Raw genomic sequence first — 14,375 nt, 5'->3', positions numbered from 1 at the left:
TCTTAGCATTCCCCCCATCTCCTCCAACTGACTCCTCAATCTCTCATTCTCACCCCTCAACCACGTATTCTCCTCTCTCAACCTCACCAGTTCCTCTTCCATCCTTCTCTTCAGTCACACTACCAGCCACCAATCTCAACTGCAGCTGCAATACCAGCCGCCCACGTTGGGCGCCAAATGTTATGTGTGAATTCACACCCACAAACAACACAACACGCAACACTCACCCTGATCTTCGGTTGCTGGAGATGGATAAGGTCCACGGTCGCCAATCACAGCACACAACCACAAAAACAAAAACTTAAACCGACCCTCCACCAACAACGAACAAACAAAAAAAAAGAAGAGACACATGAACCATTAATGTGGTCCCAAAAAACAGACGAACTCCCGTTCACTTTCAAGGTTGGACCTCAACTGCCCAAGACTTCCCCAAAACCGAAAAACTCCCGACAGACCGACAGACAGACAGACAGCGCCAGAAACGAACTCCAACAACCGAACCACTCACAACGACAATTACGTTACTCTCGCTCTCTCTCTCTCTCTCTCTCTCTCTCTCTCTCTCTCTCTCTCTCTCTCTCTCTCTCTCTCTCACAAAAACATTGGGAAATGCTAAATAAAAACAAATTTCTTCATCCCTCTATACCGGCACCCGTTAGGGCTGGTTCTGGAACAGGCAGGGGAGCTGAAAAAGAGCGATTAGGTTCTGTGTCCCTATTACCTTTATCCTGATCTTTTATCTCTGTTAGTTTTGACATGAAACTTGAAAACAAACTAGACATGCTGGCTGACAATTTGTCTTCTAATTTCCTAAATAATTCTGACTCTAAAGCCTCTTTGTCAAAACCCTGAGTCTCTACCACTGAATCCTTACGTTTACTCTTAGAAGCTAATGATTCCTATACTTGAGATAATCTTCCATCTGTGCTGTCGACCAAGACCTACACCATAATCACATCGCAATGTGACTTTACATTGTACCTTCCTGCAATTTATGCACAACGAATGTCTGTCGTTTTTAAGGGTACTCATCCTTTTCTTGCAGGCGGTGAACGAATGATGGGCTGCAGTTTCTCCAGCGGTAGCGATCTCCGTCGTCACGGCAGAAGCAGATGTGGAAGCCGAGGTGTTGTCCAAAGGTGGTGTCTTATCCATTTTATCCATTTCAAAAAACCAAAGCCAGGCCAAGTCAAAACGGGAGAGGTAAAAAAAAATCCAGAGAAAAGAACAATCCAGGAGAGAAGGGGGCGATCAAAACCAGTCCAAGTCGTTATCCAATCCAAAAAACGAAAATATGGGGGTCGGGCTTATAACCAAAAATTCGCCTGATGTAGGACAAGTCCTAGCAGCACGGCGAACAAAAAGCAATTGAGGACCTCGGCCATACACAGCCGGGACTTGCAGCAGTGTTGCCAACGGTACGCTAGGTAACTCATTTGACAAGATTTTCCTGTAAGCATTGGTAACGCTGACAGTTAATTACCCACTTAGTGGGTAATGAGTTGGGGATATAGTTCGGGCTGGTAGGTAACCAGGCCTAATTCAGGTGTTCAGGGAGTGTATTGCAATATAGTATATTTACAATATATACTTAACATATAAAATATGACAAATCTTTAATAAATATACTAAATTATATCTCATTAAAAAGATCAGATTCTCTCAGATAACCCATAAGGTTATCTACCTCAACACCATCATTTAAAATTTCTAAAATAGTCTTCCCGGCTAATAAGTACTTTGCCCTAAGGGGATTATATCTAGAACAGTGCACCAGCATGTGCTCAACGAACAGCTAATCACCACAGTGTGCACAAACTGGGGCACTGGCTCCCTTAAAATATAACTATGGGTGAAGCGGGTATGGCCATTCCTAAGCCGTGTTAGGATGATCTCAAATCCTCTGTTATGATTAAAACCCAAACTCCAAAAATCAATACTTTTTCTAATATTTCTGTACTTCCTCTTTGTGGATAAAATGGAGGAAGTCCACCTCTGCTGCCATTTCTTATGAATTTATCCTCTAATAACTGGATGCATATCCAAATGTGGCACCTTATTAGTTAAGAAATCACATCTTGCAGCATCCTTTGCGTTACTATCAGCCAGTTTGTTCCCTTCTATACCAGTGTACCAAGGAATCCAACAAAACTTAACTGATTTGTGGCAGACAGAAAGATAAAAAAAAGCCATTCCTGAGCCTTTTGAACTAAGGGATGGGTATGGTTAAACTTCTTTAGGGCTTCTAAAACACTCCTTGAGTCACTATATATTACTGTGGATTTAGATTTCTTATCAGATGCAAGATTTAAAGCATCAACTATGGCTGTTGCTTCACTGGTGAATATGGATGAGGAGTCTGGTAACTTTTTTATAAACAATTCCCCCTCGCACACCACTGCACATCCCACTCCATCCTGTAATTATTTGGTAAGTCACTTGTATAAAAATAAATTTCAGGATACTGTATTTCTTTATTTTACATATCTTCATGATTTACAAGATGAACAATTCAATCTATGGCACACTTTTCTGATAGCACTTACTGTGTCTCTTTTTCCACAGACTTTCCTTCCTACTGGGTCTTCCTCCGAGTCCTTGAAGAGCAACTTCTGTACAGGGAAATAAGTTTTATGGAATTATAACATTACACATAAAAAAAAGCCTTTCGCACATGAAATCACAATTTTTGAAAGTAAATTGTATTTTTCCTAACTATACAAACCTGAAGTCCTTTACATTAGGAATTATTTACGATGAAGTTGGACATGGCTGTTAAACTCTTGAAGAAGGTGGTTAGGCAGTAACTACCGCCAGGTGGGCAAAAATACCCACCTGCCCGGATGTAAACATTCCAGTTTGCCTTTTGGCCCAGGTTCAGATTGAGGGGTTGCATGAGGCAGTCATAAAAATGTAATGTAAAGGACCTCAGTTTTGTAGTTAGGAAAAATACAATTTACTTTTAAAAATTGTGATTTGTTCCCACACAATATACAAAACATCGGTCCTTTACATTAGGAAGACTCACTGGTTGGAGGGAGGATTCTATGTGAATATCTTGAACTGACTGGAGTTCTGCACACCTGGGCTACTCCTCTTGGTCGAAAGAGCGAGGAGGAGTACCGTGCCTCTGACATATAGATCAGAGTGTAGAAACTGCAAGATCAAATGTCAGACACCGGACCTTTTTGCATGAGTGATGAAACGTAACTCATACGATAGACACACGAGAGTAGACACACGATGAGAGGAAAATATGCAAGCATATTCAAAGGTTCCTTCAATCAAGTGTTAGCCTAACTCTTTCCTCATACTTTGAAGAGGAAAGGGTGGAGGACTGGAAGCAGACCTCCTTCATTCTCCACCATGGGGAAGCTTCTACAAGATGACATGATACCAAGACGATTAGCTCTAACCAGGCTGGCATTTCCCAAATCGCGAGCACGGGACAGGAAGCGGGATGGAAGCTTGATGAAAAGAATTGCAGAGACCCAAGGGAAATAGATACTTCTCCCGAAGGAATTCATTCCCAGGTCTCGGCAATGTTGCTGCCACATCCAGAGACAAGGCAAGTGTCATTTCATCCAGGTATCTGCAGGAGAACTTCTACCTGGTCGATAATTCTTCCTCTCTTCCCTTCTGCCCTCCTTCCTCATGGAAAAGAGGATGGAAAGAAACACAGTTACGCACACTTTCCCAGAGGGGAAGAAGAAGGCTGTGTGTTTCCGCAATCTTCTTCCGAAGCCTGGGACTTCTTAGGAGTCAAGGAGGCTGGCCTGAACATAAGGTCGTGCCGAGACGACTAAGACCCAAAGGTCTTGGCCACTGTCCAAAGGACAAGGCAGTGTCCTAGTACTAACCTTGATTTCCGCGTATCTGGCAAATCTCTGAAAGAGAAAGGCAGAGCCAAGTAAAGGTTCGTTCCTAAGGGTCGAGCCAACTCGGGACTTACGAAATTGCAGATCCGAATTAGGACACAGTCCTTCTTCTTAGCACCAGAATTGCCAACAGATTGCCACCTGGTGTAGGAAGACCCACCCCTGGACAGGACCAGTCTCCAGAAGGCAGGGTTCTCTCCAGGAGTAGTTGTATCCGAGGAGAGAAAGCCTAAAAGTGAAGGATCGTGGATCCATCAGGAGACTGTCTGGAGGAAACCAAGAGGTGTCCTCTAAGATTGTCACTTCTCGTTGCAGAAGAGAATATCCCTCACAGCAAGGAGAAGCAGAGAGAGAACCCAGTCCAGATGAAGCAGAGTCAGAACAACCTGCAGTCAGCAAGACCCCTTCAAGGCAAGAAGAATTCGTACTCTGTCAAGGCAGGGGAGGAGTTTGGTGTCTCAACCTGAATGAACTCCTTGTCCGAAGAAAAGTATTCATCTAGTTGAGAATGCTCTCGCAAGCAAGGACTGCAGCTGCCCCTGAAACTCTCAGCCCCTTCAGAAACTACAAGGGTTGCGAATGATGAAGGTTATTAATTGGGGGAGACGCAGTCCTGTCCCAAGGATCCTCACGCTGACGAATCGGCGCTAAGTTCTCCAAGAAATGAGGGCAATCACAACTTGAAGAAGAAGACCCTCACTGCTTCTGAAGTGTGAAACTCCTGTACATCTCTCCCTGGAGGGAGACCTTGACAGATCCCAAGAAACCCTCCTCGGCTACCTGGTTGTACTACGAGATAATCAGGGGACTGACACCGAAAGCACACCAGGCAGACGAACTCCGAAGAAGACAAATTCATTGGAGCTCTCTCTGTGTCCGTCTCCCGCCTCTCGGAACAACCAGGAGGAAAAGAGAACAGCTGAGGAGAAAGAGTACCCCTGCCTGTCCTGCCAAGTAGACCAGCAGGAGAGGTGGACTGTGAGTGATAATCAATCGAAGGAGATGATTGCTACACGGGGGAAGAAGAGCACTTGTGCCGTGGCAAAGTGCTCTCCTGGGAAGAGCAGAAAGTTCACTCAAACAGTGCCAAAAACCCAATGTGAAAAAAACAAGCTGGGCCGAGCCGATCACGCGAACACGATCCAGACTGGGTGGTACGCAGTGGACTGAGGGGCAAGCAGGGTGAGCTGAGCCAAGCCGAGCTAAGCCAAGCCAGTCTCGCGAACGCAACCAGGGGCTGGGCAGGGCAAGCAAGCCGAGCGAGCTGAGCCGATCGTGCCAATGCAGTCGGAACTGGACAGGGTGAAACTCGTCTGCCATGAACTACCACTAATTTCCCGAACTCTAAATTCCTCAGAGGCCAAGGCCCCTTGAGAAGAAGGTTTGAAGCGGGAATTCTGTATCTGCTATCCTGCATGCTCGAACCCTAAGGCTCAAGACACGAGGGTGAAACCCGGCCAAGCAACCAAAGCAGTTGGCAGGCAGTATCAAGACACCTGGGCATCTCAGCACCAAGAGACCCAAGTCTCCGCACTTTCTCTCATCCTGTGCCTCTCGCCAGGAGAGTGCTCGTGAGTCATAGAATTCAAGCAACCTACGAGACTCCCAAAAATCAGGAGCGGCTGCTTTCGGTTTCCTAAAAAATTGAAAAGAGCCAGGAACAGAACCAGTCTTAGGCGCAGACTTATATGACTGGCAACGAGGGCACGGCCTCTGGAGGCCCCTGAAACGCAAGACCCCACAGGAGAATGCAAATCGGTTCCCGCCGCAGGGCGGGAAGGGGCAACAAAAGAAAATTGCCTCTCAGAAGAGAGGCAGTCCCTTAGAAGTCCCGCAGGACTCCCAAAGGGAACCTCTTCCCTGCTTCTTTTGGTGTTCGAACCAATAGTATCAAGACACCAGGCTAAGAACCCGGCCGAGCACTGGTAAGCACTCGGGGAGCACTTGCAGTGCTGGCAGGAAGAGCTGAGAAACCTCGGTGCCTTGGCCCTTTCTCTTGCTCTGATCCTAAACTGGGCCGGGGAGAATAATCTCCAGACCAGATCGCGATACTCGATACTCCACAGAATCTTGAGCACTTGGAGCGGCTCATGAACAAGCGCCCAAAGCAGCACCCGTCTTAGAGGCAGAACCTCTAGGACTGTGAACGGGAGTGCAAACCGAGGTCTGCGCGCCCGCGGCTCCCGAAACACAAAACCCAAGGGTATGCGAATTGGTTCCCAAACCCAAAGGTTGGGAAGAGCCAACGAGAGACCCACTGCCTCCTCAGAAGGAGGCAGTCCCTCAACACCCAAAGAACTTCAAAAGGGAAGAAGCAGCCTTCCTCTCCTTCGGCCAAGGGAGGTCTATCCAGTTTCCCGGGACCCCCTTGAACCTCAGAAGAGGAAGGGAAGAGGCAGCAGAAGACGAAATCAAAGATAAGTTGAAGAAGACGGTGGCTACCTTCACAGGGCGGCTTCCTTGACCTTCACTCCGACATCTTCTACAGGATGGTGGACACGAAACATCATAACTTTCAGGGCAGCTAGGCAGGATCACAACAGAAGCAGCCCAGGACATGACCACCCGGAGAAACAGCAGGCGTGATCAGGACAGCTGATGCAGGAGCTACGGAAGCGGTTCGGAAGGCAGGAGATACAGCAAGGCCAGGAACGTCACATGAACGTCACCAGCAGCAACAGGAGCGATCAGGACAGCTGCTGCAGGAGACCAAGAGGAGCCACCCAGAGACTTTTTCGCCGAGTCAAGAGGAGCAATAACACAGGAAGCACAGCACGAGCAGATGGACCACAGATACGCCAGAGGCAGTGCCACAACATACATGAAGGCCAGCAATGACAGTGATCGATCCACATCGGTGGGAATAGAGTCAGAACGATCCTGGCGTGGAACAATGCCATTCCAACCAGGTACTCTAGTCGATCCTGAAGCAAACACTGTATGAATGTCGGGACTCCTTCAGGCAAAGATATCCCAACTGAGATATCCAACCAACTACTGCTGCGCCTACGATGCTCACTGTCAACCTGAAAGAAAAAGCAAAGATGATTAGTAGAGGGAGACTCCTCTCGCTCCGAGGGGAACTGCCTTACGAAGTGAGAGGAGGCCTCTGAGAAGAGGTCACCCGACCGCCCATGCCCCTCCCCTCCATACGGTCTTTGCCTGACGAGCGAGTGAAGAGGACAAAGGAGAGAGATCTCTCCTGAAGGAGAGATAGAAGAAGAACCTACAGGGAGAGAGAAGCAAGGAGGGGAAGCCACCAAGGGCACCGTGGAAGTGAACTTACCGATGATGCCTGCAACCTCTCCCAACCCCCCCACAACTCTTCCACAGCACAAGCAGCAAAAAACAACACTCAGTATGAGTAGAAAGGGATCAGTCATGCCCTTGTGCATGGAGGGTATGAGCCCAAAAAGGGGAGCGAACTTGTTATGTCCCAATCAATGAAGGGGAATGAAGTTATTACGTCCCAATCTAATATATCCGAACGTACAGGGGAACGCTTTCTGTATCTAATTAACGGGCTACTGGAAGAGAAGCGTTACCACACAGTTACACCCTCTAAATGCGCCCTTGACCATCAAACCCAAAACACAGACGCAGGGGAATGACGGCCTATGCAAGGCTATCACAAATCGTAGATTTGTATATTAACAAATATCAAACATGCAATATATACACAAATTACAAAAAGATCCCACCAGGATAAATAAAGAGCTCAATGACAGTCAGGGAAAGAGATCCGAAAACACGTCTGCAACACATGACGGACGAAAGCAAACTGGAATCTTTACATCTGAGCAGGCAGGTATTCCTGCCTACCTGGTGATAGTTACTGCCTAACCACCTTGTTCAAGAGTTTAACAGCCATGTCCAGCTTCGTTGTACGTAATTCCTAATGTAAAGGACCGATGGTTTGTACTGTATATCGTGTTGGAACAAATGAAGTTTTGTGAGTACTATTGGACTGCCTCATGTTACAATTTTCTTAACTAAAAACTAAAAACTTAAAGGTGGAAAAAACTGCTAAAAAATACACAGCTATAAAATAATGCTTCAAAATATTCATGAGAAAGACACTATTGTATTCATGAAAACTGAATAACAAGAATAAATGTAAAAGCTTTTACAATATGCAGTTGTTGAAACCTAAATGGGTCTTTCTTAGTTTTGCTCTATGTTGACAATGTTAGCATTCCATAATCTAATATACACACACTATTAATATAACAGCATTACTAGAACTATCTAAAACATCCCAAATACATGTGGTAAGAATTACCATCTTCTCCAGCCACCTGGGTCTCTGCCATGACTCAGCTATTTTTTTACTTGAATCCAGATACTGTATACCAATCTAAGCAAACTGAAAGAAAAACAATAACAGATTTAAGCAAAATAGAAAAACAGCCTTATTATGGTGTAAAAATTACTCAGATAAAAAGCTGTAAAATATATTTAAGATATACATATACCATAACAAAAAAACAGGTTTTGACATAGAAAAACCTATTTTCAGTAGTAGCTGTTGAGTCCTTAAGGAGTTACCCTTCCACTGTCTACCAGAACTCCATGGGTGACCAAACTAACGTCAAAGAATTCTCTTATAGCTGGTCTCGTGGCCGAGTATTGTGTTGTAGTGATAATCACTTTTACACTTGATGGAGTATATAATGGACTCAAAGATAAGGGGGGCACTTTCCCAAATCCTTACAGCGAGGTTGTATACCCAGGTTTTTCCATCATAAAAACCTGCTTAGAAGAATAAGTGATTAATCTGCATGTGCAGTCTGCCACAGTGTCAACAACAGACCCATTGCAGAGACCAAGAAGCTTTACTTTCTGTTGGTCAATGCAGGATGATCCCTTGCCCAAATCCCATGCCTTTTCATCAGGGAAGTAGGAGGGTTTTGAGGACTCAATAACAACTACCAAAAATATGTTTTTCATAAGTCAAACCTGTTTTTTGATAGAGTAGTCACTTGTTTCGTCCTCAAGGAGCTCTATATAGAAATTGACAGGTGATGAAAAGGACTTAACCCTTAAACGCCTATTGGACGTATCATACGTCGACTAAAATTGTTTGTTGGGTGCTGAGTGGACGTACCGTACGTCGACTACAAAAAATTTCAACCTTCGGTCAACTTTGACTCGACCGAAATGGTCGAAAAATGCAATTGTAAGCTAAAACTCTTACATTCTAGTAATATTCAAGCATGTACCTTCATTTTGCAACAAATTGGAAGTCTCTAGCACATTATTTCGATTTATGGTGAATTTTTGAAAAAAACTTTTTTCTTACTCACGGGCGGTAACTCGGCCGAAAATTTCATAAATTCTTTCGTCATTTTGTCGTAATTTTTGCACTGTTCTATATTAGCCGTTACATAAAGTTTTATATATGAAAATGTGCGCAATTTCATGTACAATACAGCAAAATACAACCCATGGTTGTAGCTTTTATCAGTTTGGAAATATTTTCATATAAACCACGATAACTGCCAAAATTTCAACCTTTGGTCAACTTTGACTCGACCGAAATGGTCAAAAAACGCAATTGTAAGCTAAAACTCTTACATTCTAGTAATATTCAATCATTTACCTTCATTTTGCAACCAATTGGAAGTCTCTAGCACAATATTTCGATTTATGGTGAATTTTTGAAAAAACTTTTTCCTTACGTCCGCGCCAGAAATTCCTTCATCACGTTGTAATGTTTACACTGTTTTATATTAATCGTTACATAAAGTTTTATATATGGAAATGTGTGCAATTTCATGTAGCATACAACCGAAAATAACTCATGGTTGTAGCTTTTATCAGTTTGGAAATATTTTCATATAAATCACGATAACTGCCAAAATTTCAAGCTTTGGTCAAATTTAACTCGACCGAAATGGTAAAAAAACGCAATTATAAGCTAAAACTCTTACATTCTAGTAATATTCAATCATGTACCTTCATTTTGCAACAAACTGGAAGTCTCTAGCACAATATTTCGATTTATGGTGAATTTCTGAAAAAAAAAGTTTTCCTTACGTCTGCGCGCGGTAACTCGGCCGAACATCTCAGAAATTCTTTCGTCATGTTGTCGTAATGTTTGCATTGTTTTACATTAGTCGTTACATAAACTTTTATATATGAAAATGTGCGCAATTTCATGTAGAATACAACAGGAAATAGCTCATGGTTGTAGCTTTTATCAGTTTTGAAATATTTTCACATAAATCACGATAACTGCCAAAATTTCAACCTTCGGTCAACTTTAACTCGACCGAAATGGTAAAAAAACGCAATTGTAAGTTCAACTCTTACATTCTAGTAATATTCAATCGTTTAACTTCATTTTGCAAATAAATTGGAAGTCTCTAGCACAATATTTCGATTTATGGTGAATTTTTAAAAAAACATTTTCCTTACGTCTGCGCGGTAACTCGGCCGAACATCTCAGAAATTCTTTCGTCTCGTTGTCGTAATATTTGCACCGTTTTATATTAGTCGTTACATAAAGTTTTATATATGAAAATGTGCGCAAGTTTATGTACAATACAACAAAAAATAATTCATGGTTGTAGCTTTTATCAATTTTGAAATATTTTCATATAAATCAAGATAAATAGAAAAAATTCGACTTTCGGTCAACTTTAACTTGACCGAAATGGTCGAAAACTGCAATTGTAAGCTAAAACACTTACAGTCTAGTAATATTCAATCAATTAGCTTCATTTCTCAACAAACTGGAAGTCTCTAGCACAATATTTCGATTTATGGTGAATTTTTTAAAAAAACATTTTCTTACGTCCGCGCGTTACGCATTCATGCATCATTTTGTGATAATATTTTCTCTGTGTTGCTTTGATCGTTTTAAAATTTTTTATATACCAAAATCATCGCAATTTAGTGTACAATACAACTAAACAAAAATTAACTCATTAGCTTTAACCGTTTTGCTTACAGCGTGATTTGTATACAATTATATACGATTTTTTTTTTTTGCTGTCATATATTCCAATATTTATATATGATAATATTTTTTTTCATTTCTGATGGTTGCATACTAAACTTCAGGCAATGACAAAAAAAATGAGCCAAAAATGAACTCTTAATCTTAAAAACTAAGAGTCCTGTGATTTTTTGAAAAAAACTTTTTTTCCGCTTCGGCGCTAACTCACCGAACGCCGCTGGCATACGGGAGACGTTTTTGTAAATAGGGCTTCGGCGTTAAAGGGTTAAGCTCTCAGTTTTTAATCCCACCACCCCAAAAGGAAAAACATTTCTGGTCCAAGGTCAAGCAACAAATTTCAAGCCCCATTCTTTATTCCAAATACTCTACAGGTTTTGGTACCAAAGAACGAGAAACTATACACGAACTTATGTTTTAGGGTGTAATTCTACAGTGGCTTACCTAAGCATGCTGGGTTTGGCTGCAGTACTGTTGCCCTTCTCCCAGCGACAGAATACTCACCTTCAATAAAAATAGTATTTTTATAATAAAATAAGGTTTCACACATAATTACCAAACAATTACATAGCTATACGCTTCTTAACCTTACGGCAGTCGAAATCCCAAATTTCTCGGTGCTAGCGGCACTGCTGACGTGTAGGTGGTACAACCCCGCCCACTTTCGGGGATCCCAGGTACTACTGAGCTTTGCTTGGCAATTTGTTGAGCCGCCCCGTCCAACTGTGGGGAGGAGGGAGGGCTTTAATCATGTAATTGTTCAGTAAGTATGTGTGAAACCTTACTTTATCATAAAAATACCATTTTCACACATGAAACTTACCGAACAATTACATAGCTGAATCCACATTACCCGGCTGGTGGGCATATGGACTTTTAATGCAAATAAGAAAAAACTCGCATTGCAAGAATGTTGTAGTACCTTACCTCGTGAGAGAGCAGCTGCAGGAGAATACTGCCTCTGGTCGGCGCTCTCATCACTTGTAGGGAACGTGGCAGTAGTGGCCAGGATCGTTCCTACTACTAGTGGGTATTCTGCAACCATGGAGGTTCACCGATGGTTGATCAGAATGAAATAATGTTCGCCCTTGCCCTGGGCTATAACCAGATTAAAATAACAATCAAAGACCATCACCTACACATAACCATAAAAAATTAACCAAACCCTACCATAAAAACTGGAGGGTACTCCTGGTACCGTGTACCCCCAGGCTTCCCAAAACTCGACCACCTTCTAATCAAGACAAAGAGATAGTCAAAGGAAGGGGAATTGGACCAAATCCCCTATGCTTGAATTTTTCCCAACACCATGCCCATCACCAACAAAGGTCCTAAACGACAACAATTATCAAACGTTGCTTCCACATCCTTCACGTAATGGAGAGCAAAAACCGATCTCGACCTCCCGAACATAGCTTGCAAAATAGATGCTAGCGACGTATTATGTCTAAAAGCCATGGAAGTCGCTACTGCCCTAACCTCGTGGCCTTTAACTTTACACACCTGTAGAGTCTGATCTCTTACTGACGTGTGTGCTTCCTGAATCAGGCTCCTTAAAAAGAACGAAATTGCGTTCTTAGACATAGGACAGCTCGGATCTTTAACTGAACACCACAATCGGTTCGAACTTCCTCTCAAAGCTTCTGTTTTATGAAGATAAAATTTCAGTGCTCTCACCGGACACAAAGAACGTTCTTCGTCCTCTTCTCCTACTACTCCTGACAAGCTTCGAATGGAGAATAAACGAGGCCATGGTCTCGAAGGATCTTCATTCTTCGCTAAAAAATCCTGAGTATAGGCACACACAGCTTCGTCTTGTGTGAATCCTATCTCTTTACTCATTGCTTGCAGCTCGCTGATTCTACCAGCTGAAGCTGAGGCGACTAAGAATAACGTCTTCTTAGTAAGATCCTTCAAAGAAGCCGAATTAAGAGGTTCAAAATTTGCTTTAGAGAGCCAGGACAATACTACGTCTAAATTCCAGTCCACTAAACCTGGTCTCCTTGTCCTAGAGGACTCAAAAGATTTAATCAAGTCGCTGATGTCCGAATTATTAGATATATCTAAGCTTTTATGTTTAAAAACTGACGCCAACATTGATCTATATCCTTTTATTGTCGAAGTCGATAACTTCCTAACGTCTCTCAGATATATTAGGAAGTTTGCTATCTCTTGAATAGAGGTTTTAGAAGAAGTTGTGTGACTTTCTCTGCACCAATTTCTAAAAACTCCCCATTTTGACTGATAGAGTTTGCCTGAAGAGACTCTTCTACAGTTAGCAATAGCCTCTGCCGCTCTTCTTGAAAAACCTTTCGCTCTGACCAGGTCCCAGACAGTCTGAATCCTGTCAGAGGGAGATACGACAACCCTTGGTGATTTCTGTCGAAATGGGGCTGTTTGAGTAGCGATGGAATTTGTGGCAGAAGCCTGGGGAAGTCTACTAACATCCTCAAGAGATCCGGGAACCACTCCTTTCTGGGCCAAAAAGGAGCTATTAGTGTCATCGTAACATTCTGGTGACTCTGAAACTTGTTTAATACCTCTCTGATCATCGCAAATGGTGGAAATGCGTAAACATTCAGACCTGACCAGTCGAGAAGCATTGCATCCGTTTTCCAGGCTAACGGGTCCGGAACCGGAGAACAGAAAAGAGGAAGCCTGTTGTTCCTGGACGATGCAAAGAGGTCTATCGTTGGTTGTCCCCGCAACCGCCATAGATCCTGACAAACTCTGATATCCAATGTCCACTCCGTCGGAAGAACCTGACGCGCACGACTGAGTTCGTCTGCTAAAACGTTGAGCTTCCCTTGCACGTACCTGGGGAAGAGGATCACTTTGTGCGAATTCGCCCACAGAAGAAGATGCTCCGTCATTCTGTACAGGGAGAACGAATGTGTCCCTCCCTGTTTCCTTATGTATGACAGCGCTGTGGTGTTGTCCGAGAACACCATCAACTTTCTTCCCTTCGACTAGAGGGTGAAACTTTGAAGCCCAAGAAAAATTGCTTTCAGCTCCTTTATGTTGATATGAAGACCTCTCTCCTGTTCCGTCCATATGCCTGATGTCTTCTCTTTCCCCAACAGGGCTCCCCATCCCGAGTCCGATGCCATGTCATAAAATTCTAGCTCTGGGTTCGCTCTTTCGAGGGACAAACCCTCGTGAGCTCTTTCCTCCGACAACCACCAACGAAGATCCTCCTTGATTTCCTCGGAGATCGAAATAACAGTCGAATCCGGTTGAATTCTCCGGTCCCAACTGGACTTTAGGTAGAAATGTAGCGTCCTCATGTGAAGACGACCAAGTGTAATAAAGGTCTCCACCGGCGAGAGTCCCCAGCAGGCTCATCCACTCCAGAGCCGTGCAGGACAAGCGGTTTAACAGTTTCCGCCTCCACAGTCGCAAGGAGAGACTCTATTCTCCTCGGGAGAGAAAAACCCAAAAAGTTTGTGAGTCCAGAATCACCCCCAAATATGGAATCCTCTGACTCGGTACTAACTATGACTTCTCTAAATTCATTACTAATCCCAGTTGCT

The 14,375-nt window shown here is 43.4% G+C and overlaps 1 protein-coding gene across 1 annotated transcript in view; it reads right to left on the bottom strand.

The window, feature by feature from the left end:
- The window catches only part of LOC136851002 (uncharacterized), a 146,680-nt gene that overhangs the window by 62,687 nt on the left and 69,618 nt on the right, over window positions 1–14,375 (bottom strand). Inside the window, exons 2-3 of the mRNA XM_067124976.1 lie at window positions 8,164–8,247; window positions 2,550–2,615 (exon numbers count right to left, since the gene is read on the bottom strand). Of these exons, the coding sequence (XP_066981077.1) occupies window positions 2,550–2,615; window positions 8,164–8,194 (97 nt within the window). The 5' untranslated portion in view covers window positions 8,195–8,247. The remainder of the gene's footprint in view (window positions 1–2,549; window positions 2,616–8,163; window positions 8,248–14,375) is intronic.

Source organism: Macrobrachium rosenbergii, chromosome 23 (genome assembly GCF_040412425.1).
Source record: "Macrobrachium rosenbergii isolate ZJJX-2024 chromosome 23, ASM4041242v1, whole genome shotgun sequence".
NCBI classification, from domain to species: domain Eukaryota; kingdom Metazoa; phylum Arthropoda; class Malacostraca; order Decapoda; family Palaemonidae; genus Macrobrachium; species Macrobrachium rosenbergii.
Note: the sequence above shows the minus strand (reverse complement) of the source record. Positions and strands in the feature narration are given on the sequence as shown.